We start from the raw sequence: 25494 nt of genomic DNA on the forward strand, positions 1-25494 counted from the left end.
CAGAGACTGAAGAGACAGGAAAGAACCCCATGTCGGGGTGGCAAGGGCAGCCACTTAGGAGTTTGGGAGAAAGGATATTTGCTACAGTTTCTGAGGACCGTGTAGCCAGAAGAGGGAACTCTAAGTGGTGGAAGGGAGGGGGTCAGCAGCCCCGGAGACTTCTGGGTTTGCAGATATGCATAGGGCTGAGAACTGGGGAAAAGATGGAACCAAAATGGAGGAAGGCAACAGTTTTTCTTTAACACGGCCACAAAGGGGAAGGGGCTGCCCTTGAACCGGCTGCATGGCTTCAGGCTAGCCATTGAACCTCCCTGGGCCTCAGCTTTGGTATATGGAAAGTGGGTTGGTAGATTTCATTTGTCTGTTTGCCTCACAGGTTAGTGAGGCACACACATACAGGAGAGCGACCAGCCTGAGGGAGGATGCTGTGATTGCTGAAGATGCAACTGTGGACTAAGCCAGCCTACTCTCTCCAGGACTCCACCCAATCTCTCCAGGACTCCGCCCACACACTTCCGGGACAGGCCTACGCTCTCCTGGACTCTGCCCACTATCTCCGGGACTCCTGCCCCCCCTCCCCCCCGCCGGCGAACACCCCTCCCCCCCTTAAAACAATCTGTGCCCTTTCCCTTCCAGGGCGTTTGCCTGCAACAGTGGCAATCCCCTGCCTCATTTTCCTTCTCCTGTCTTCTCACTGCCTCCCCATGTGATCCCAGAAGGCTGACTTTGTTGTGGGGGAACTAACAAAGATAGTTCAGGTAATTCTTCACCCCTCCAGCTAGCTCTGTGTGAGACAGCACTGACACTGTCCCTACTCCCGGATGAGAAATGAGGCACAGAGAGGAGGAGGAAGCTGCTCAAGGTCACACAGGTGCATGGTTTGGCTCCCATGCCCGCCCTAAAGCAGTCCTCCCTCTCGCCTTGTGCACGGTGAGCAGCAGCCATGCTAGTTGCTATTGTGATCTGGGAGAAGCCTGGTGTGGTAGCTTACATCCTTAATTCCAGCACTCGGGAGGCAGAGGCAGGCCGATCTCTGTGAGTTCGAGGCCAGCCTGGTCTACAAAGCAAGTCCAGGACAGCCAAGGCTACACAGAGGAACCCTGGATAGCCAGCTGTGCTCCTGCAAAGGCCCAGCAGCCTTTGGGAAGAAACAATGCGGCTGGAGAAGGTGTGTGTGTGAGTGTGCTGAGAGGTGGCTAGGAAGCCAGATTGTGGCTTTAGGGTTGTGGATGGAAAGGGGGCAGCACAGAGCTGAGGCTTGAGGCCAAGGGACTCAAGTGTCTCTGGGTGGTAGGTCCAAGTCAGCACGGGCTCTGGCCCCCACCCACCTGAGATTTCCTGAATTCCAGCTGTGGCGGAGTTGTTGCTTCGGCAGGCAAAGGGGCCCTTGTGGCCAGCGGCTCCTACCCTCCCTCTCCAGCCCCACACACACCTCCATTCAGCCTGGCCCCGCCCCTGGGGGTTGGGGCAGGGATGCTGTCCCCAGCCCAGTAGTTGATAAGGCAACCCCCCACCTCTGATCCCCTCCAGTGTGCCGTTGCTGTCCCCGGTTGCCGCAGGCATGAAGGTCACCTCTGGTCCAGGCTTTGCACCCTGTAGCCTGCTGCTCCTGCTGCTGCTACAGGTTCCTGATAGCCTTGGTCTTGCTCCCCAGCCCAGAGGTAAGGGGACCATGGGTGAGGGAGATACTGGGTCCATGTCCCATAACAAATAGCCTGGGGGAGGCTGAGCACAGAGACAGATGGAAGCCAAGTAGGAATCAGGGTTTAGGGGTGGGAGTGGGTGGGGGTGGGGGTGGGAGGGGCATCGGTTCTTGGTTGGTGATGAAGATAATGGTGTTAGTAAGGGCTGGGCCAGGTGACCCCCAGGGCTATACATGCTGCAGGGATCAGGAGTTCCCAAAGAGCTGTGTGAGGCCCAGGGCTCTGTGAGTACACCTCTAGAGACCAGACATCTGTTCAGTTTCCACCAGGGCTGGGCTCTCAGTGGCGGGGGTGGGGGGGTGGGGGTGGGGGGGCAGGGGGATGTTTTCTGGTGGCAGCCCCAAGATGCCCAGCTCTCTCAGTACAGATGAGGAAACTGAGGAGGAGGAGGAGGAGGACTCAGTTTGTGTCATGAGATAATCTCCGAGCTTTAAGAAAACAGATTCTGAGTCTGGGATATGGTCAACTTTGTCTCTGGGCCCCCACTTCACCATTTGGAGGCTGAGCCAGCAGAGAGCAGGCCATTTCTAAGGTCTCCTGAGAAGCTCTGATTCTGGGGCTTTGGGCTTGTTTCCATATGGCAAGGGCTGAGGGGGGAGGGGGAGGTAAACCTGCCACAGAACCCATCTCTGCTGTAGGAACAGGATATCCACCCTCAGCTTAGTCTCCCTCTGCGCAGATGGGAAATAAGGTTCAAAAATATGCAAACCCTCCCCCTTCCCCTCCCCCCTCCCCCCTCCTGGCCTGGGGCCACAGCTGAGCCCAGGCTTGCCTTATGGCACCCCTGGTACCTCCCAGTCATCTGTGCCCTCTTGCTGTAGGTCTGTTCCCGGGGTGGGGGTGTCTTGGGGCCCACCCTAGCCAGGTGACCCCAGGAATTCCTGCTCCTTCCCTGGGAAAGAAGTGGGTCCACATTTGCTGATGAAAAGAGGCTGTGCTGATGGGGTACCACGCTGGCCCTTTAAGACTGTGTCCACCCAGCAAGTCCGGCTAGTCTCCATCTGCCTTTGCTCATTCTTGGAGGATCCTGCTATGAGTCGCCGTCAGCACAGGAGGGCTCAAGAGGGAAGTGGGTGGCCTAAGACCAGAGGGGTCTCCCGCCTTCCTCCTCATGGGCTGAGCCACGGGCCTCAGACTGTATACTGAGCTGAGAACCTAGCTGGGTCATTGAGGCTCACCCTGGGCTGTCTGGAGCCCAAGGCTACTCCTCTGACAATTTCCCTTGCTCTCTTTTTTTTTTCCCCCCACTGCTCCTCTCAGGTCACCTCTGCAGGACCCGACCCACGGACCTGGTGTTTGTCGTCGATAGTTCTCGCAGCGTGAGACCTGTAGAGTTTGAGAAAGTGAAGGTGTTCCTGTCTCAGGTCATTCAGTCACTGGATGTGGGGCCCAATGCCACGAGGGTGGGCTTGGTCAACTACGCTAGCACTGTCAAGCCAGAGTTCCCGCTTCGGGCCCATGGCTCCAAGGCCTCGCTTCTGCAAGCTGTGCGCCGCATCCAGCCGCTGTCCACAGGCACCATGACTGGCCTGGCCTTGCAGTTCGCCATCACCAAGGCCTTGAGTGACGCCGAGGGTGGGCGCAGCAGGTCCCCCGACATCAGCAAGGTATGGGACACTGGCTGATTGGAAGAGGAGTCTGGGCCGAAGCCATAGGGTTCTCCGGGCCACTCTTCAGAGCGCTGCCCGATATCTCCCCGCGTGGCAGACCAGAAGTCATTACAAACATCGCTCTGTAGAAGTGGCAGAGCTAGGGTTTGGGGTCTTTCTTGAAGCAGAGAGAGAGAGAGGCAGGCCAGGTGCTTATGTTCTGGGGAAGGTGAGGGCTCTGCAGCCCTGCTGTCCTGTGGTAACACTGCCACCCTGAATGTGCTACTCTTAAGCACAGTGCCTCGGTTTCCCCACCTCTGGTGGAGTACTGATAAACCTCTCTTGCAGCTTGGCTCATCAAGGTGCTTGGCACCCAGCATGGCCCCGTATGTCACCAGTGTACTTTACCAGCTTATGCTTGGGAAGGTGAGAGAGTCCCATCGCGGTTGGCTCCGGGATTGTGTTCAGCAGCGCACAGAATTTCTACACAAACTGTCCCTTCCTCTGAGTCTGTCCCAGCTCGGGCTGGCCTGAGAAGTCACCATTTACCTGCCTCAGGGAACAGCCCCTTCCTTGCTCCTTTCTGTACCCCACTTTCTATAGGTCATTGCCTAGAGCTGAAAGCTTCATTTTACACACAGGGTAAAACCAGGGTACAGAAAGCTCCGACAACTTACCCAAATTTTCAGGGGCAGAAGTGTTCAGTGACTGTGACACACAAGCCCAGCCACCCCTCGAGCCCCAGAGAAGTGACACCAGACAGATGGTGGCCTGGTTTGTGGTACTGATCAAATGATTTAGCATGAGGAACCGGGGCTGCAGCTCACGGCCACACTTAGAGGATGGGGTAGCCTCCAAGGGGGATGCCGATGGGAAGAGATGGAGACCTGTGCCACTTGCAGCTTACACATCTCTAGAGTAAACTGGTTTCCCCAAATCAGTCTTCTGGGCTTGTGAGGACAACACTCCCCCCAGCAGGTGACAGGGAGGCATCTGGACGGGTCCTTCCGGGAGTCTCAAGGTTGGGCCTTAGCTCAGAGACTAGAGACCACACGGGGTTGGGTGGAGCCTGAGAGCTCAGAGTCACAGCTAGGTTTCGCCCCAGGTCCCTGAGGGGAGGAATGTGTCGAATCACTTCCCAGGGGACGATGTGGTGGTTCTAAAATAAGAGGTGACCTTTTTGGGGCTCCTGTCAGTGAGTCATCTCACTCATCTTGGCCTCACGCCTTTCTACAGAGGCAGAGACCCGCGGTCAGCAAAGATGGCTGCAAGGCAGGAGCCCCACTTCTGGCTCAGATCTGCTTTAACTACTTTACAGCTTAGCACCAGAGCACTTGCCAGGCTGGGGCCCCCTCATCCTAGGGCACAAGGCAAGGGCCTGCGGGAGGGGAGCAGTCAGCAGCCTTTTCTCTGTAAGGGGTAGATGTCCTCGTGGGTAGTAGAGGAGGACAAAAGGGAATTTTCCTTTAGTGGGTTGGTTCTCTGGATTTGGGCTGTTCATCCTCCTTTGGACCCAAGGCAACAAAGCTACAGCCAGAGGCTCCCACCCTCATTCATGAGCCTCGGCTCCCCTCTGGTGGTCACTATGCAGAATTACATGGGGCTAGTTCTTCGCCTGACCGATTTCACTTTCGCGGACCACGGGGACCTCAGGAAGATAAGACTGCACAGTCGCCAGGGCGAGAGGTCCAAGAAAGCTTGAGTGTGAGAAAGACACATGGCCCGGTTTGCAGAGTTCCTTTTTGTAGAGTCTCAGGAGGTGGAGCCCCAGGACGCCAGAGCTGCCTGCCTGGTTGGAGAAGGCCTCACAGGCCCAAGTCAGAAGGGAGACACTTCTGCCCTTATTTCCCACAGTCAGAAGTCTGTAGCCTCCCTAGCTAGTGGGTGGGACCTCTTTCCTGGTGTGTGTGTGTGTGTGTGTGTGTGTGTGTGTGTGTGTGTGTGTGTGTTGGCTGCCACCAGCCTGATGCCCCTAGGCAAATCGTAGTGCCCCCCCTTATATCTGGCTCCTTCTCTCTTAGTAGTCTGGAGGGATTGCTGGAGCCGGTCTTCACTTGCCCCCACGTGCAGGTTGTCATCGTGGTGACTGATGGGAGACCCCAAGACAGCGTGCGGGACGTGTCTGCGCGTGCGCGGGCCAGTGGTATAGAGCTGTTCGCCATTGGCGTGGGCCGTGTGGACAAGGCCACGCTGCGACAGATAGCCAGCGAGCCTCAGGACGAGCATGTGGATTACGTGGAGAGCTACAATGTCATCGAGAAACTGGCTAAAAAGTTCCAGGAGGCCTTCTGCGGTGCGCGAGGCCGGAGGGGCGGGGCCGAGAAGACTCGGGGCGGGGCCTGGAAGGAGCGGTTGGCCTGAGTCAACATTGGGTTTGACCAACTCTGGGCACCTGTGTATTTGCTAGAGCCAATCTCAGAGCCCAAAGATGGTGGAGCAGAGTGAAGGGTGGAGGGATGAAGACACGAGTGGAGACATAGAATAAGCGTGGGGAGGGCAGATCGGGGCGCAGAGCATAGCATGATTGTAGAGTGGGCATTGGGTGGGGCTAGGGATGGGATTAAGACAGGTGAGACAGGGACAGGAGAGATTAGAGACCCAGGCAGGTAGTGAATGGCAAGGACTGTTAGCATCAGTATCAGCGGTGAGGCTGATGGTAAGGCAGGCAACCCAGGCTGGACCAATAATGGGTGGTGGGTACCAGATTCTGCAGTTCAAGGGTCCTTTTATAGGATGACTTTGGAGGGACAAAGGATCCTGTGACACAGGAGGGTTAAGGGGCTTGGGGGGGGGGAATCCTATGTGGAGGAGATGGGTCTTTGTGTGAGGATTTCTTGGGCATGTGACTGGTCAGAGGGGGCAGCACTGTACCAGGGGTGAGGCTGGGGCCCACTCAGAGTGTGCTCCTTACTGTGAGCACTGAGTGGGTCAGGGAAGGCTCAACACAGCGTTTGCTTCCTATCGAAGAAGATATTTGAGTGTCAGGAGTGGCCAGGACAGGCAAGGGGCCTTGCTCCCGTGGCGATCTCACTTTGACTGCAGCCATGTGCAAAGGGCTGATCTTCATGGTCAGGGAGCAGCACTTTGGCTGAGATGCCCAAGCATTGGTGAATGTGATGGTGAGCCTCCTCTTGTCTCCCCAGTGGTGTCAGACCTGTGTGCCACAGGGGACCACGATTGCGAGCAAGTGTGCATCAGTTCTCCGGGCTCCTACACCTGTGCCTGCCATGAGGGCTTCGCCCTTAACAGCGACGGCAAAACCTGCAATGGTTAGTGGCTGGACACAGGGCGAGCCCTGGGGAGGGAAGTGGGAGAAGGTAGGGACTGGCAGCTCCTTAGAAGACCCATCCCAGGCATCTCTGCGTCTGGTTCTCTGCGTCTGGACCAATTTACAAAGTAGACAGATGCCTTCTAGAGCCGGTTAGCTGTGGAAGGTTCGCTCCCGACTCTCGTCGTCGTCGTCACTAGATGGTGGGTGTGTTGAAGCAGAGGGAGGCACAGATCCTGAGGTGAAATCTTGGTGCCACCAGTTTTGACCTGTGTCACTTACCAGCTGTTTCTGATGCTGGAAAAACGGGGCCGTAAACTCGGGTTTTGTAGAAGGAATCCTGAGACCCAGAGGGTGACCCTTGAGTCCAAAGCTTGCACATGGTCCAGTGCCCAGCCTATGGTGGGAACGGATGACCATACCCTCCCCCTGTCCGTCCCCCCCCCTCCTCCAAGCTTCATCTGTTTGTCATCGTGCTCTCCTCAGTCTGCAGCGGTGGTGGAAGTAGCTCAGCCACAGACCTGGTCTTCCTCATTGATGGATCCAAGAGTGTACGGCCTGAGAACTTCGAGCTGGTAAAGAGGTTCATCAACCAGATTGTGGACACACTGGACGTGTCAGACAGGCTGGCCCAGGTGGGGCTGGTACAATACTCAAGCTCAATACGCCAAGAGTTCCCCCTTGGTCGCTTCCACACCAAGAAGGACATTAAGGCCGCTGTGAGGAACATGTCCTACATGGAGAAGGGCACCATGACTGGAGCCGCCCTTAAGTATCTCATAGACAATTCCTTCACCGTGTCCAGTGGGGCAAGGCCTGGAGCCCAGAAGGTGGGCATTGTCTTCACTGATGGCCGGAGCCAGGACTACATTAATGACGCTGCCAGGAAGGCCAAGGACCTTGGTACGTACTACCTGCCTGGGCTCTGGACCTCACTGATGGCCAGGGATACCCAAGGGCACGGCTCTATTGTAGCTTGGCTCAATGACTTCTGATTAATGTTTTAAACTTTAAACTTCGAACAGGGAGGCGCTTGTACTGATGACAAAATGGGTCCCCAGAGGACCAAGTGGCTTTTCCTGTGGTCCTTTTATTGCTGAGACTTACAGCTTTTCCAGCAGGATGTTGGTTCCCAAGGATGCACCAACTGTTGAAAGTCAGTACCACGTTGAGACAGGTCATACCATTTTAACTAAATGAGGAAATTAATAATCAGCAGACCGATGTTTTGCGGGTCACACGAAGCTCAAATCAGAAACATCACTGACCGGGGACACACAGCAGAACGCCAGATGACGTAGATTTGTTCTTGATACAGGCAATTCTAGGAGCTGCCACCAGGAAGTGTCCTGCGTGGGTTGTCTAGGCATTCCCCAGGAGGCCAGCCTTATGTGTTTGGTTCCTCTGACAGGCTTCAAGATGTTTGCAGTGGGCGTAGGCAATGCTGTGGAGGATGAGCTGAGGGAAATCGCCTCTGAGCCGGTGGCTGACCACTACTTTTACACAGCTGACTTCAAGACCATTAACCAAATCGGCAAGAAGTTGCAGAAGAAAATCTGTGTGGGTGAGTGAGGCCAGCGGTCATCAGTGGGAGAGGCTCTGTGGGGGGAATAGAGTCACCCGGGATCTGGGTGTGGGATAGGGAAAGCACAGTGGGACACCTAGGGGCTGGCAGCACCAGTGCTGGGCTGGCTAGCTCACTACCAGCCGAGACCTATTGGCTCCTTCTCTCTGGCCAGTGCTGTTCTCGTGCTCCGCATGGTCTGTCTTTTGCCCCACTTGGTAGGAAGATCACAATCCCTTCCTGTAGACGGGAGAGCCAAGGCCAGAGAGGTAGGATCACTTCTGATTGTTGGGGAGCCGAGATTGAACCCTGCCGTCTTCCTGGCTCTCCTGATGTCTTGGCCCATGGACTGATCCTTGTTGGGAAAAGTCTGAGCTCCTGGGCAGTGAGAAAACTTAGTTGCTAATGGGCCAACTTTGCAAGCATGAAGACCTGAATTCTATCCCCAGAGCCCACCTAAAATATCAAACAAACAAAACCAAAACAAAACAGCCGGAGGGCTGGAGAGATGGCTCAAGGGTTAAGAACACTAGTGGCTTCTTCCAGAGGCCTGGGCTTGACTTCTAGCACAGACATGGCAGCTCACAACTGTCTGTACCTACAGTTCCAGAAGCTCTGATGCCTTCTGACGACATTGCATGGGCATAGAACACATACATACACGCAGGCAAAAACATTCACATACATAAAGAACAACTAAAAAAAAAAAGCCAGGTGTGGCATGCTCGTAAGCCACATTGAAGGAAGCAGAGATAGGCAGGTCTGGGGGTGGGGGGGTGGGGGGGTGGGGGGGTGGGGGAGTGAGGGGGGCAGGGCTTGCTGGGTAGCTAGCCTAACCTCCTCAGTGAGCTTCAAGACAAAATGAGACCTGGTTTCAAAAACCTAGGTAGGTGGCACCTGAGCAATGCCACCTGCCACATGTGCGTGCCTGCACACAGGAACACACTCTTATGCACATTCACACACTCCAGATGACTTGAGTGTTCCCACATGGCATGTGTTCAACCCAGTTCCCTATCATGGCTCTGAGGATGCACAAAGCTCACTCCTCATCACTCCCAGGTGTGCCATCTAGGGACCTTGATGTCCTCTTATTTTTTCCCTCCTGTCCTTCCAGATCCCCACTCCCCCATCTCCCACGTGTCTGCCCCCGGCCTTCCCTACCACTGCTCAGCAGCGTTCTCCCCCACTCCCTTCTCTCCACTGCAGAGGAAGACCCGTGTGCTTGTGAGTCCATCGTGAGATTTGAGGCCAAGGTGGAGGGTCTGCTGCAGGCCCTGACCAGGAAGCATATCCTTGCTCAGGCTGTGGAGGGCCTGGGTGGGGGAGCGCTGCAGGAGCACAGAGGGGCCAGGCTTCTGGGGCATGACCACAGAGAGGTCTGGCTTGAGATGAAGCCTCCTCCTGCTAGCGCTTGGCACCTGCCTGGTCATAGACCTTGTCAAACTCAGAGGCTCCTATAATGGCAGAGAAACTGAGGCAGAGGTCAAGTTCTAGGGATGGGACACAGATAGAGTTCTGGGTACATGCCCCCCCCCAAATATGGAGCTTGTTGATTCATTTTTCAGGTATCTGGTGACATGGTGAACCCCAGCCCTCATTTAGAGGTGGACTGTGCCCTGATAGCTCCCCAGTCTCAGACAGCACATGGTAGGGATTCCCAGGACTAAGACCGAATGAGCACAGCTGAGCACTCCTGGCAGAGAGGGAGAGAGGGAGGGAGGGAGGGAGGGAGGGAGGGAGGGAGGGAGGGATGGAGAGAAAACACTGGATGTAGCTCCTGGAGGAGACCAGAAACCAGCATTCCCAGCTCTGGCCTCCTGCACCTACCCTTAACTCCAAGCCTACTGGAAGCTGTAAGCAAGCGGCTGTCTGTCCTGGAGAACAGAATCGTCTAACAGCTCCCATGGCCTTGCCACCTCCCTCCCAACGCATGGCTGGCAGTGTCCTGGGAATGTCCCCTTATAGCCTGAGTTAGCCTGGCTTTGCTGCTTTAGTGAGGGAGCCTGGGGAGGATGGCTGTAGGTCTTCCCCAGCCTCCGCTGTTCTAGGGCCACAGGAGCAGGATGGGAACTCCTGCTTGTGCCTGCTGGGAGTGCGTGATGATGTCTCTGTGTATGTGTGTGTGTGCCTGAGCGTGCTCATGTGTGTGTCTGGGAGCAGAGATGTGTGCACAGGTGAGACTGCAGAGAATGGATGTGTGAGGTACTGAGTGCATTTTTCCAACCAAGAGCTTAATATATTCCTGGTTTCACCGCCCCCTTCCCCCCTCCAGTTAATTCTTTATCCTTTCTTGACTCTATGTGATTTTTCTGTTCCTTGAGGAAAAACAATTAAATGTGGTTCGAGGTACACCCTGAATGGAATAAAGAGGTGGTGATTGGGGACCAGGAGAAAGGATAATGAGGACGCGGGTACACACGCTGGGGTGCTGTGATGAGGTGGCTGTGGGGACAGCAGCACGGTGCTGATGAAGATGACAGTGGCCACACCAGGACTAGGGCAGCTTGTATCCTGCCTTCTCAGCTTCACAGCCATCCCTATGACCTCAGCCAGTACTCCCAGTTAACCAGCCAGAGAAGGCTCACCCATCACCCCCCCACTTTATGAAGGGAAAGGCTGAGTGGTGGGAAGATTCCTGTCTGTGCGTTGGTCGTTGCCCCAGGGCAGCAAAAGAACATGGCCCCGTGGAGCAATCGTCTGTCCAAGCATTCATTTTTCAGATATCAAGTGTGGCCCCAGGGAGAGGGTGGCCTTGAGAGGGACTCAGTGTCTTCACTGAATCTTCATAGCCCCCTTCATAGCTGGAGAAGTGTGGCTTTAGGTGCCGCCAAGGTTTGTGTCTCTCCTGGGTGTCTAGAAATCTTGGGGTGGGCACGTTCGAGTGGAGGTGATGGGGAGGTCGGCTGAGCCTAGGTGAGCCTGGACCCCTTTATGTTGTCTGCTCCTTTGGATGTGCCATGTTCGTGTGTGTCCCCTCTGCCCTCCAGTTACAGCAGCAGCCCGCCCCTGTACATACACACACACACACACACACACACACACACACACACACACACACACACACACACTCCTAACCCCTGCTCCATGCCAGCACTTCCTGAGCTTGGCCAGCATGCTCTGAGCTCCAGGCATCTCTTCGCTGACCTGTAGGGCTCCTCTTCCTGTAGTTCCCAGATCCTGTACCACTCAGCTACTTGGTGACTTGATAAGGCCTGTCACTGCTTTGAGTCCCCAGCTGTGAAAAGGAAAGCTGAGCTCTGTAGTCTGGCCTATCAACAATGTCTCCAGTCTCAGCAACTCCCCAGAGACTCAGTGGCTGACCGGTCTGTATAGGCTGGGCTGCCTGGGCCTCTGGTATGGGCCATGAGCCTAGCACAGCATGTGTGCTTTGGCTTGCCCCATGTCTCTTCCTTGTTCATTGGAGACTTGCAGGCATAGCCCTGTGCCATCATATGCGATGCCTGTGCCCAGGACGAAAGCCGAGGGCTGGGTATAGAACTTGCAGTTTCTTTGGGACAGCCTTGTCTGGGCTCTGAAGGTCCTAGGTCTCAGGTAGCAAGGCAAAGTGAGCACAGAGGCTTTTGGGGACAGCAAATGTCTCTATCACTCAGTCATGTAACAAACACAGTGGGCCCAGCTGGTCTAGGTGATAGGGAAAGAACAGAGCCTAAAGGGACAAAACCTAGCTAGTTGACACTGTAGCCCTACTTTACCAATGTTGTGTGATCCCGGCCCAGTTATGGGATTTGGGTCCTTTGCAGTGAAATGGAGAGATGGCCGAGGCCCTTTACAAGGACCCCAAACTGAGGCAAACAAGTAGAGAAGCGCCCATGAGCACTGCCTGTGCCTCACACGGAATGACTGTCAGGGTCTGAGTGTGCAGGAACTGTCCCACAGGGAGACGAAGGTTGAAGGGTTAGGGCCCCAAGCTGTAAATCTCTATCCAAGCATCATTGACTGCTCACTGGGGCCCTGCGCCCTCTCAGAGGTTGCCTGTGCCCAGGGCTTCCAGAAAGCAAAGGACTGGGTAATCCCGGGGGAGCAGGACCTGCTGGGCACATATGGATTTATAGGGAGAGGGTAGGAGAGCCTTGGAGGCCAAGCAAAGCCCTTTGAGGATACAGGACATAAGGCCTCCGAGGAAAAGAGTGGAAGTCAGCAGAGGTGCAGGGCTTTGGAGGAAGGCGAGCTCAGTAGCCAGGTTCGTAAAGTCGCTTTTCTTTATTGCTCGGCTCAGTCATGCACACATCAGTTCATTTCACATCAATGGAGCCACGCGGAAGGGCAGAGTACACACTAGGTGCTGGGGATAAAATGGAAAATGCCCCATGGCCTCTGGTATTTTGCACTTACTGTGCAGGGAAAGGACCACAGGCACGAGGAAGAACTGTGTGGAGATTCTAGCTAGGGCTGTAGGATGGGGAGAACGGTGTCTGGTGAAGCCTGGGGCTGGGGAAGGCATCCTGGCAGAGGCCAGCCTCAGCATGGATATAGAGGGGGCGGGAGGTGGTGGCGCTGGCAGGGAGAGGCATGTGGGAGCCCCTGGGGCTGGACGGCAGGCCTGGAGTAGGCTGCACGGGGCCAGCAAATAGCGGGAGCCTGGAAGGAGGCTTGAGAGACTGTCTCAAGAGATGCTCTTGAACTTTGGGCTTATTCTGGAAGATGGCGGGGAGCGTTGAAGACTTTTAGGTGAGGGGGAGACTTTGTCATGTCCTTCCTGTACAAGCATGACTTGGTATGTCTCCCTCGGACACTAGATGAGGTGGGAGGTGGAAGGGACATCTCCAGGGAAGGACAGTATCTTTGAAGCTGGCCCTGCTGGCTCCCAGGCAAGGCTCTTGGCAGAAGGCATTGAGACCCACGGGCTGGGGTTGGACCTTTGCCTGCAAGGGGAGCTGGGAAACTGAAACTGCTCACAGATCTTCCCACAAGCCCACGAGGCAGTATTTGTGTCCTCATTCTGAGGCAGATGAGACGCATCCAGGTAAGAGCAGCAGTGGGGGGAGTCCTGGCTTAAGACACAGGGACCGTTTTGCCCCACCTTCCCCACCCCAACAATGAGCATCACCCCCCAGCACACACGATGGGCTCAGCAGACTTAGGGGTCACTGTTCCCTCACTGTCATTCTAGGAGCCAGCAGGCTTACAGCTGGGCTAGGCTGTCCTTTCAGGAAGCCCCATGCCTGAGGGCCAGGGTGCTGGCAGGGAGTGAGGACCCCACCAAGCACGCTGTGAGTTATAGAGGGTATAGTCAGGGAAACTGACAAGGCTCAGTGTCAGGAGGGACCCCAGAGCAAAGGGCAGAACAGGCATGAGGCAGGGGCATTCCCCAACCTAGCTATAGCTACCCCAACCTAGTCAGGCCTTGCTACAGATCTAGCAAATGGAGTGCTCGTGTGTGTGTGTGTGTGTGTGTGTGTGTGTGTGTGTGTGTGTGTGTGTGTGTGTGTGTGTGTGCAAGTGCTGAAAATGGGTTGCTTCAGAAGGAAGATTTTTGCATCAGGAGATTATGGGATGCAGATTGGGGAAGCAGCTGGCCAGTTTCTCAGGAGACAACCTCAGGCGCTAGAGGTCGGAACAGGTGACCAAGGCTCTGGATTGCTGATGACAAGGACTTCAGCTAAGAAAGTAACTGAGGGGGTCCATGCCTGAAGGCCCTATGTTCAGTGATGCTGTTGGGCCCCATCTTTCCTTGTCCTTGGCTCTGATTGGCTACCTCCTGCATGGGCAGGCCCCTCCCCAAGATGCCAACAGCTTTGTAGCTCACATCCCCCAAGTTCCAAGTTCACAGGCTTCACTGGCTCTGACTGGACACTCTGCCCATCCTCGATCTATCACTGGTGCCAGGGACTTTGTCAGGCCTGGGGAGAAGTGGAGCTTCAGAGGCACAAGGTCACCTTAAGACTGAGGGGCTAGCTGGGTGGTGGTGGCACACGCCTTTAATCTCAGCACTTGGGAGGCAGAGGCAGGCGGATCACTGTGAGTTCGAGGCCAGCCTGGTCTACAAAGTGAGTCCAAGACAGCCAAGGCTACACAGAGAAATCCTGTCTTGAAAAACCAAAAACGAAAAATCAAAGCCAAACCAAACCAAACCAAAACAAAAAGACTGAGGGGCTAGGCAGTGGTTCCACATGGAGAAGGGGGTGTCACGTCACCACATGCCACTGCTGGGGACCTGGAAGGCAGAAGCCGCAGATGCCCCTGCTGGGTGCGGATGGGGCCCCTGTGTGGTTCATTCCTTGTGTGGAGTTTTTAGGACCTGGTCAGAGCCACCTCAGGTTCTGAAGAGCACAGGGGTAGCTTCTTGGGTAACTTTTCTCCATTCTCAAGTCAGCGTCAGGCCTCTGTGACACCCACTTTCCCCATGTCTCTATTTGTCTCTCCCCAATCCAGATTTGACCAAACCAAGGCTATAAACAAATTTCAGAAATGTGTAACCCAAGCGACTTCCAGGCATCTGGTTAGCAAACTCCCATAGTTTTTTTTTTCTAAACATTATATAGACGTATAGAACTAAACTACTCAGGATTTTTAAAAAGTCTTCCTTTCCTTGGGAAACAGTGGGGTCTCCTGGCTCTGGCTCACCGTGTTTTGGCCACGAGTCTTGTTTTTTTTTTTATAAGTGCTATGGGTTACAGGATTTGGTGGGGAGGAGGGTGGCAGGCCTTGAGTGGGATTTCTTTGCGTGTCTCCACATTTTGATTACGTGGTTTTCTCCTTGACCAACAACTTGAAATGAAAAGAGGTAGGTGCAGAGCCTCAATCCCACGTGTCTCAGATGCCTATGAGATTAACACCAAAGAGGACAGGGGCCTGCGGCTGGACAGAGTGCAGTTGTTAGACACCTTGCCTAGTGGCACACAAAACCATGGGTCTACTTGTAGCTTTGAATACGATCCGAGTGTGATGACAAGTGAGTGTGATTCTTGTTCTTGAGGGGTGGAGGCAGGGGGATTTGGAGTTCAAGGTCATCCTTGGCAACATAGCAACTCTGAGGCTGGGCATAGAATTAGACCCATGAAGCGGTGACAGGAGCAAAACAGCCTGAAGGGTGTGATGTGCACTGCTGTCTGCTCCCCCACCCCCTCCCACCCCCAGCCCAGAGGAGTCAAGCAACAGCTTCCAAACTGCACAGCAAGAAGTCAACGCAGTGTGTGCTCTTAAGATGGCAGGCCCCAGAGATGCTATGCAAGAGCTGGCCGCCAAGTGGCGCCATCAGCCCAGGAATGAGGCTGTCAGCCAGCGAAGGAAGGAAGGAGCCTCCAGTGTGGTCTTTCAGCTGAGCTCTATCTATCCTGACACTGATGGCACCTGTGGCGGCTGCTAACCCCTTTACTCTTTCAAAGGCTCCTGAGAGTTGGGGTGGGGCTATGAAGTAGTGCCGTTTCTGAAGCCTTTCAATGGCTGTGGGTCTCCTCAGAGACATCTGGTCCTCTACTTCTCATCTCTCCCTGGCTCTAAGAGTTCTCTGGGGCCTGGGCCAGATTTAACAGCTTAACCCTAAATACTGTGGTGAGGTGAGGCGATGTCCAGGAAGCAGCACCCCAAAGATGTACCTCATGTGCCTGTCTTCCCTTGTTCCTGTGGGACAACGGCTACGTCTCTAGGACACCTTCATTCTGAGCCAGATGTGTCTGAGGGACCCCACGTTAGATGCCATGGAGGATCACTGACTGCAGTCCTATCGTAGTGTGAGACACTACTGTCCCCAATGTGACTGACTGACAGAGGAGCCTGCCCACTCTGTTTCCTAGCCCTTCAGTGGTGGCAACAGGAAGTGGCTTATAAGTGGCAATTTATAGTGGATTATGATACACACTATATAGTAAAATGTATACTGTATTTATATAGCCACAAGCAATCGTATCCAGTATAAATGTATCAGACTCACACACAGACAAATATACAACAGAAATAAATATAATGTTCAGTGTTACAGAACAGCTTGCTCATGCTGCATTTCCATAAATAGTAATTAGTGAGTGTAAACCGACGAATAGCTGTTCTTGCTCTCCGCTCACTGAGCGTTGCTCTAGGAAACATGAATCTCATTCGTTCCTGAGACCCTCTGAGGGGCACATCCTTGTCTTACAGAAGAGTCAATGGGGCTCAGGGGGAAAAGGACCACAGTAGAGGTGCTGGGATTTGAACCCATGTCTGCCAGCTTTCCTGTTTTCTTCCCATGTTTTGTTATCTGTTGGCTCTGCCTCTGGGCCTGCTCCAGCTTGGCCATGCCCACATGTTCACAGTCTCACTCTTTCCTTGCCTGTCTGACTTCCTCAGTACCCCCCCCCCCCCCGCTGCCCCGTCATGCCCCTCCCCCTCCCCCCACCCCATATGCTGGCACCACTGTAGGAGGGGCAGGTGGCCACCCCTGGAGGATTTTCTCTCTGTTCAGTATTAGATTACCCCGTGTGGTTTCTTGTGATCATTCCAGGCAGCTTTCTGGGGACAGCAGCTGTCTGCCCCCTTCTCCATCTCTGTTCTATGGGTGTTGCAAATTGGGGCTCTGACACCGAGGAGTATTGAAGTCCTTGCACTCCGTTATCAGGGGCCATCACAGTCATTTGTAGCCATGAGGCCTTGCTTCATGCGGCCTGTGCTCAGCTGGCCCAAGACAGGAAGAAGCAGCAACCAAGATAGAACCTTCGCAAGAGAAAGAGGAATCTGGCTGCCATGGGCTGCCCTGGGCAGGAGAGGCCAGGCCTGCCCACCTGCCATGTGCTTCCGCCTCCCTCATCTCTTCCTGGCTACCTCTCCCTCCTCCCAGCCCCAGTCCTTCCTCCCAGCTCCTTTCTCCCTTCCCCCTCCCAATTTCTTCCTCCCTCCCCCCCAGAGCCTCCCAGGGAGTGGGTGGGCTGCTCACTGGGGATAGGAGAGCGGCTCTGGGTCAGTCATGGGCAGGCATTTTCCATTTTACTAGTCATGTATTTATTTTAATGTGCATCAGGAAAAAAAAACCCATAAGCAATTAGCACACCAAGGCTTTATTTCATGGACATTATTGCTCAGGGTGAGGCAAATTGGAAAATGAGCCCGTTTCAGGTCCCTTTAAAGGGGACAGGAAGTTCTCTTTCCTTTGGAGGAGGGGGGTGGGGGGGTGTCAGGAGAGCTTTGCAGGGAGGGACCGCTGGAGTTGTCTGTGTGTCCTCAAGACAAGAGCCCTGAATTCGGCCTGGTTCTGTCCATGCCTGAAGGCCCGGGGCAGGTCTTTTACCTCTGTGAGCTTCATTTTCCAACCCTGTCATGTGGGATAGAGGTAGCATGTGAAAGAGGGTGGCATGGATGATGGAGCTTGACATGAGGCAGCTTGGAGGCAGCAGCATCAGCATCAGCATCAGCATCAACATCAGCATCAGCATCAGCATCAGCAGCATCAGCATCATCATCAGCTTATTGGCCTGCCCTGGTGAGGTGGCCCATGGCTTCCTTTGAGGAAGGGATGTGGGGCTCAGTCCTCATTCTCTACAGAGTGCTCAAGAGCAGTCCCCACCAGGGGCCTCTGTGTACCTCACACTCTGGCTTGAGAGTCAATTCCTCCATCCTTAGTCCTGCCCTCTTTCTTAGCACTGGCTTGATGGGGACTAGTAGCTGCTGGCCGTTTTCTGGCTGTGGTTCTTTTCTTTCTTTCTTTCTTTCTTTTTTTTTTTTTTAAAGATTTATTATTTCTACACTATTCTGCCTGCATGCCGGAAGAGGACACTAGATCTCATTATAGATGGTTGTGAGCCACCATGTGGTTGCTGGGAATTGAACTCAGGACCTTTGGAAGAACAAACAGTGCTCTTAACCTCTGAGCCATCTCTCCAGCCCCGGTGTCTATGGTTCTTAAGGCTCAAGGACCATCAAGAGCTGGGCAGGCCTGAGTAGAACCTTGGTCTTGTTGCTAAACAGCTGCCGATGGGCATACCACATACTGCGGACACTCAGTTGTCTCCTCTGGAAAGCAGGACTGTGTTGTGAAGGCTAGCATGACAACATACGGGTGCACACAGTGCCTGGTAACAGTATGGCTCAAAGGGCGGCCTCCTCCCACTCCTCACTTTCCTGGATCTCCCCTCCCTCAGGTCTCCAAGGTGCAAGTTTTCTCAAAGCTGGTTCTGCCATGGCCATGGGTGTGTAAGGCATCTTGGAGGAGGCAGTGACTTTGAGAGATGGGTAGATGGCTGGGCCTGGATTACCTGGCCCCTTCTCTCCTGAGTAGACCTAAGTAAGTCCTTACTCTCTGGCCATTGACAGAGTTGCTTGGTGGGTAGGTGAGGATGCATATGTGGCTTAGATGGGTATATGGCACCCGCTTGTGACATCTCTCCTGTTCTCAACGGGGCTGGCTCCTGATGGCTGTAATCCAGTTGTCTCTGGGCTGTGTTGTGTTAAGAGTGTCTGTTGTGGCTAGGTTTAAGAGGTCTGTCTTTGATAGTCTTCTTTGCTGCCCTGCCTGGGGTATAGCCCTGCCCGGGGCATAGCATGCTGCCAACTTGTACAGTACCTTCCAGCCTTTTAGAGGCAGGTAACTAAGCAAGCCAACCACTCTGGAAACCACTGATGGAACAAGAGGGAAGCATTCCATGACAAATCCAGCAGGGTTCTGACTATAGGCCTGGGTTTAAAAACCTCAGCTTAGGGAGTGGGGCTTGGCAGGGAGGCCCAGTCTTCTGGGAGACCAGGCCATGGTATTAGCTCAAGGCAGAGGTGACAGCATGGGCCATACAGCCAGAATGACATAGTGCCAGCTCAGCCTCTTAGCAGCTGTGTGACCTAGCCTCATTCACACAGATGCCATCTGTCCAGTAATTTAAGTGATCATTTATTCACTCCACCCATTCATTCTTGCTCTTGTTCTCTTCCTGTGTTTATTCTATTGTCCATCCATCCACTTATGCATTCATCATTCACACATCCATCCATCCATCCAACATACCTATCACTCACACATCCATCCATCCATCTACCCATCCATCCATCCCTCCATCATCCATCTATTCATTCATGTATGCACACATCATCCATCCACCCACCCATCAATCCATCCATCCATCTATCCATCCATCCATCCATCCATCCATCCATCCATCCATGTATGCACACATCATCCATCCACCCACCCATCAGTCCATCCATCCATCCATCCATCCATCCATGTATGCTCACATCATCCATCCATCCATCCATGTATATACACATCATCCATCCATCCATCCATCCATCCATGTATATACACATCATCCATCCATCCATCCATGTATATACACATCATCCATCCATCCATCCATCCATCCATGTATATACACATCATCCATCCATCCATCCATCCATTCATCCATGTATATACACATCATCCATCCATCCATCATCCATCCATCCATCCATCCATCCATGTATATACATATCATCCATTCATCATCCATCCATCCATCCATGTATGTTCACATCATCCATCCATCCATGTATGCAGGTATCATCCATCCTTCATGCATGCATCTGCCAATGTAGACAATTTTCTGTCTCCTCCATTCCCAGTGAGTGGGTCCATTGAGTTAACCCTGACCCCATCTTTCTCCAGCTTGTGGGCAGGCAGGAAAACCAGGCCTCAGATGTGACTCTGGCCTAGGTTGGAAGAAAGCACAGGATCAAGGCTGAGGGTGCGGCTCAGGCACAGCATGGGCTTAGCATGTGTGAGTCTCCAAGTTCCACCCTTAGTCCCAAACTGAAACAGGAAACCCCCCCCCAAAACAAAAAACCACAGCCAACCAAACAACAACCACCTTCCTGTTCTCCCAAACTGTGCTTGCTCTACTGTCAGTCACTTCAAGGTGCAGGGTGCGTGGTACGATATAAGGCTCTGAGGTGTGCCTCTAGGGTTGTAAACCTCAGTTCTGCTCCACCTGTCTGTCACTCAGGAGTTAGGTAGATAGGTCCTGGAGGAGGGGCCAGAATTGTTTCTCAGTGGTTTTAGTTTTCTTACAGCTGGGGAGGGTGTCTGAGTGGCCAGAGATCAGGCAAGATTCTTCAGTCCACAGAGAAGAATCTCTGTTTGCTTTGGTATCTCACTGAGAAGACCCTCCCTCCCTTCCACCCTCCCTCCCCCTCCTTCCATCCCTCCCTCCCTCCCTTCTCTCCTTCTTTCCTTTTCCCTCCTCTCTTTCCCCCACTTCTTTCTCTCCCTCTCTCTCTTCCTTCTCTCTTCCCTCGCTCTTCTTCTCCCTCCTTTCCTCCCAGGCCTTGAGTATATTGACCCCACTAGAGGACCCAGGCTGGCTCCAGCCAATCCAGGGGATCCCTGCTTTTTCCTCAAACTCTCCCTGGTTCTTGGCTTGGCACCCCTTTCTTATGATTTTTTTACTAGGTTTACAGGGGCTCCTCGTGAGCTGCCCCCAGGCTATCATCTGCTAAAGCCCCGCCTTGGGGAGAATGTGCCTGCACCTCAAAGTCCATTTTCTGCAAAGCAGAGACGTGTTCATTATAGTCAGCATCTTCTGGTCTTTGTCTTCCTCAGGCTAGTCTCTGGACTCTGGGAAGTGGTCCTTCCTGAAGGAGGGCCGTGGCATCATTCTGAGGTCTACCCCTCAAGTCTCACAGACTACAGGCAGCAAGGGAAGAGCATGGAAAAAGAGACAGAAGTGGAAGGAAGAAAAAAGAAAGAGCAAAGATACTTCTATCATGTTTTGGGGGGCATCCATGGTTCTGAGTGCATCAGCCAGTACTGGAGCGACCTTCTGCTGGGCAGTGGGGGCACCCCGAGGGACCAATAGTTTCACAGAGTCAGAGATCAGGGGTCAAAGTTTGGTTTATTTGTGTACGCTACTCCCTCCACGCTGTGCTGCTCAGCTCTGACAAACCACCCTCATTCATTAGAAGAAGAGGAGGAAGTGTGGCCATCTCCCTGTGTCTAGGTGCAGATCTGAGGTCCCCAGGGCAGCAGGTTCTGCAAATAGCCTAGGCCTGCTTATGGCTCAAGTTGCAGGTAGGATGGGGCTCCCAGGGCTAGAAACATGAGGCCCTGGGAACCCAAACAGGCAGGATTTATTCCTGTCTGTAGATCCTGTCTCTGGGCTCCAGGGGATTGTGAGTGGGTGTAGGGAACAGGGCACCCAGCTCAGCTGCATCCTCTGTAGTTGACTCCTGAGGTCACAGGACTAGTGGGACCCCCAGTGCTAGGATCCTCGATTAAAAGAGGAAGGGACAGAAGACACATGTCCTGGCAGGTGCTGAACATCCAATCTCTGGAAGTTCCTGTTAGCTTTTCCACAGTGTCATGCTGTCTGTCCCTCATGCTGGGGAAACACAGGGACCTTAGTACTGAATCACAGTGTGGCCAGCCATAGCCCATGGAGGAGGCAGCTACAGACCTCAGGAGTTGGAGCCAGATGTTCTCCATAAAGATAGGGGGAAGTCAGGAAGCCTTTCCAGAAGAGGACACTGCTGATCTGGGCTCTTTGAATTAATAGAAGTCTGCCAAGTGGAGAAGTTGGGGCAGCCATGATCTCTTGGGCCTGGGTTACAGGCTGTCAGGCCCCGCCTCCTACTCTAAGTATCCCATTTACAGCTGTCTAATGCACTTCTCAAAGGAAACATCCCCAAATGGAGCAGATGCTCACTGTCCCCACGGTCCCTAAGCTGGCTTGTCCCACACTGTCCATCTTTGTGAATGGAGCCTCCACCCTTCCTAATGGTCAGGCTGCAGTCTTGTCCTCTTGACCTCATATCTTCCCTCACAGGCGTAGCCAGATGAGGCCCAGAGAGGAAAATAGTGGGTATAGGGTCTAAGGGGTAAAGGGAGCCAGGAGGAGGGGACAGAGCTGATGGAGTTGATGGTGGGGGGCATGGGTACCCTGTGGGGCTGTCTTCTCTGCAGGGGTAGAAGTCCACCAGTCTAGCCTTGTCAAAGGCAGGAGTGAGCCATGGATGAGATAGTGAAGGGGCAGCAGAGCCTGCGGGAGACAGCTTCTCCTCCCTGTCCCAGCTCTATGGCTTTCCAGTGTATTCCTCTGGTCCAGCCCTACCTCTGCTCTGTCCACGTGGCAGGTGTGTGTAGGTGGAGAGGGTGGGGGCGTGGAGTAGGGTCTACCTCTTAAGCCAAGTCCAAGAATGATTGGTCCCCTGGGTCGGGTATCCTGTTCTGGTCCAGTAAGCTATGGCAAGTGGGTACAAGGTCACTGTCTGCAGGTTAAGTACCCTCTATAGGCTCTAACAGGAGAGAGAGAGAGAGAGAGAGAGAGAGAGAGAGAGAGAGAGAGAGAGAGAGAGAGAGAGAGAGAGAGAAAGTCAAGGGAGGGGAGGGAGCCAGGACAGGAGGGATAGGTAGCTTTCACCAGGGAACGATCCCTCTGTAATGTCAGCTCTGTCTCTTACTGTGTCTTCTTGGGTGGTAACAACATCTTTCCCAGAGAGCATCACTCTCTCCTACAGCCTTCTATCGTTTTTGCATTTCCTTGTCACAGCATGAGGGTTTCACTTCCTTAAGGCCTCACAGTTTATGGTCACTTGCCTGCTGGAAAATTGGTTTCAGCTTGGACAGATGCTTCCCCCTAACTGTTGTCTCCTTTGTTGTTGTGCTCCTGGGGCTGGAGTCGGGAAGATGCAGACACACTCGTGGCAGGGAAGGAAGGCGGTGAGCAGAGCCTGGACTGGGAACTGGTGGGTCGGATGCAGGTCCATGCTCAGAGTTCATGGTGTCTGGTCCTACCATGACCTTCCCTGGGCTGGCAGCACAGGGAAGGGCTGTCCTGTTCTGTGAGTCGCAGGCCCTGTGGCTTCTCAGTGATGGAGGGTCCATCTCTGAGTCTCACTGTACAGACAGGGGAAATGAGGGCTTGACTGAGGCAGGGGCTTGCCTGTGGTTACCCAGCCTGGGCCCTGCAGAAGGAAGGAGTGAAGGAGAGGGGGAAATCAGAAGCTGTGGGGCTTAAGGGTGCTTGTTCACCATGGATACTAGGTGGGGGTGGAGTAGGCTACTATCGAGAGCCTGCCACAAGCTTGTATGGGATGGCAGGGTCACTCATGGGGAGCTCACGAGGATTGATTGTCTGGGCAGGTGGGGGGAGGGATGGAGGGCAGAGCTGCATCCTGGAGTTCAAGTTGATTGACAGCGATGTCAGACCAGCTGGTTGGGGAGAAAAATAAAGTAAAATAAGAGCCAAAAAAAAAAAAAAAATCAGTCTGGCACTGTGTCACTCAGAGTGAGGTTCAGTCTGCATGTGTAGGACTCTTCCAAGGTGAGATGTTGTGACAATGTCACTTTGAAGGGAGCAGAGGCCCCCAGGGCTGGCAGGGATGGAGGTGACGTTCATACATTGCCTCCTCTCTGGGAACCCACCTCATGGGAGGAACACTGGCAAAGGAATCCAACAAACGAAAGAGACCCCTGCCCTAGTTCACGCCAGCTCTGTGCACAAATGGCTGAGACAGGAATCAACCCACGTTCCCATCACTACAAGATGGAGAATGTGTACTCTCACACATGAAGGGAATATTACTCAGCTGCGAAGAAGGATGGAATCCTATTATTTGCAGCAAAATGGACGAGACCGGAGGACTTTATGCTAAGTAGAATATGCAGATGCAGATAGGTGAGCGTGTCTTGTTTGTTTTCACACATGGGGAGAAAATGTGGGCCTGAGTGTAGGATGGTGATGATCACTAAAGGTTGGGAAGGGGATGAGAGGGGGTGGGGGTGGGGGTGTGGGGGGGGGGAGTTGGATTTAATCTGTGTGTGTATAGGGAACTGACACACTACCCCCAAGGACATGTAAAGTTCATGCATGTTAATAAAAAATGAACTAAGAAAAGCAGAAACAAGCAAGCAAAGGGCAGGGGAGATGGCTCAGTTGTGCAAACACCGGGACTTGAGTTTAATCTCCTGTATCTGTGAGAAAATACAGCCTTGGTGCTAAGCTCTTGTCATCCTATCACCGGGGAGATGGAGACAAGAGGATTCCTGAGGTCATTGGTTAACCAGCCTAGCCTACCCAGCAAGCCCTAGGTCCCAGTGAGAGATTTTATCTCAGAAAACAAGGTTGATGGCTCCGGAGAGGGACACCTGAGGCTGACCCTGACCTCCCCCAGTCAACCAACCAACCAACCAGTCAACCAATCAACCAACCAACCAACCAACCAACCAACCAACCAACCAGTCAACCAACCAACCAACCAACCAACCAACCAACCAACCAACCAACCAACTAACCAACCAACCAAAAACAAAACCCTAAAACACTGGTCTTTGTTTTTCCCCTGATTTTCTCAAAATGTTCAAATCCCATAGAGGACTAACCCTGAGAGAAGGCACCTTCTCAGCTGAACCTCAGCTCAGCATGGCTTGAAGTTCTCAGTGGGCAGATTAACACAGCTTCCCCACCTTGCCTTTCTCCGTGCTTCCCCTAGAGCAGCCCCCCAGGAGGCTGGCTCCAGCTAGTTGCATGGAGGTTGAAGGACAGCCACACAAACCTCAAGGAGGACTTGGGGCTCCTGTGCCCGGGGAAAGAAGGAGGCAGCTGCCTGCAGAGCATGGGGTGTAGACAGATGGGTGCTCACTTGGGCAGGTCTGTGTTTAAAGCTTTGTCTGTTGCTGAGAGCTTCACAGTGGGAGCCATCTTAGCTCCTGCAAGCCTCACATTTTCCTCAAGATTCTACTTCAGAGCTTCCTTTTTAATTTACATTTTAAAAGTGTTTTTTCTTTTGTTAACAAAGTGTGTTTTTTTTTACTAATTTTTTTTTATAAAAAGTTTTTTTTTTGTGTGTATAAAAAGCGTTTTTTCCCCTTTTGTATTAAAAAGTGTCCCCCCCCCCCCTTTGCTCCCGGTTTTATATTTACAAAAGCATTTTTCTGTTTCTTTTTTTTTGCATTAAAAAGTGTCTTTTTTCTTTTTATATTAAAAGTATTTATTTTATGTGTATGGGTGTTTTGTTTGCATGTTTGTCTGTGCTCTGTGTGCCGTACGCATACAGGCCGGAAGAGAGAATCAGATCTCCTGGCACCAGAGTTTCAGACAGTTGTGAGCTATTATGCGGGTGTTGGGCATTGAACCTGGGTTCTTTAGAGGAACAACAAGTGCTCTTAACCATTGAACCATCTCTTCAGCCCCTCAGAAGGTATTTTTTGAGTATGAAATTAAAAAAAAAATATTGAGAATTTAGGGCAGCAATAGAAAAATCAAGCAGTGCCAATCACGTATTTATCATTATTTTACCACAAACTCATCATTGGGATGATTAACATTAATTGTCAATTTCGCAAAACCTAGAGTCACCTGGGACAAGGACCTTGGAGCACACCGATGGGGGACTGAATATCTTGGTTGGGGTAACCAAGTGTGAGCTCAGATCTCTTTGTGCATGCGAGCGTCCTTGCGAGTGTGCATGCAATGC

General features: G+C 53.1%; 1 protein-coding gene across 1 annotated transcript; it reads left to right on the forward strand.

Annotated features, from left to right (window-relative positions):
• Positions 1-1541: 1541 nt before the first annotated feature.
• Positions 1542-10481, forward strand: MATN1 (matrilin 1). Its single transcript, XM_084787559.1, has 8 exons — positions 1542-1661; positions 2964-3310; positions 5363-5585; positions 6436-6561; positions 7047-7463; positions 7972-8124; positions 9334-9413; positions 9972-10481. Exons 1-8 carry the CDS (start codon positions 1562-1564, stop codon positions 10020-10022), a joined length of 1497 nt encoding a protein of 498 aa, XP_084643685.1. The 5' UTR covers positions 1542-1561; the 3' UTR covers positions 10023-10481.
• The last annotated feature ends 15013 nt before the right edge of the window (positions 10482-25494 follow it).

This window comes from Acomys minous (assembly GCF_964271855.1).
Source record: "Acomys minous genome assembly, chromosome: 6".
Classification (NCBI taxonomy): domain Eukaryota; kingdom Metazoa; phylum Chordata; class Mammalia; order Rodentia; family Muridae; genus Acomys; species Acomys minous.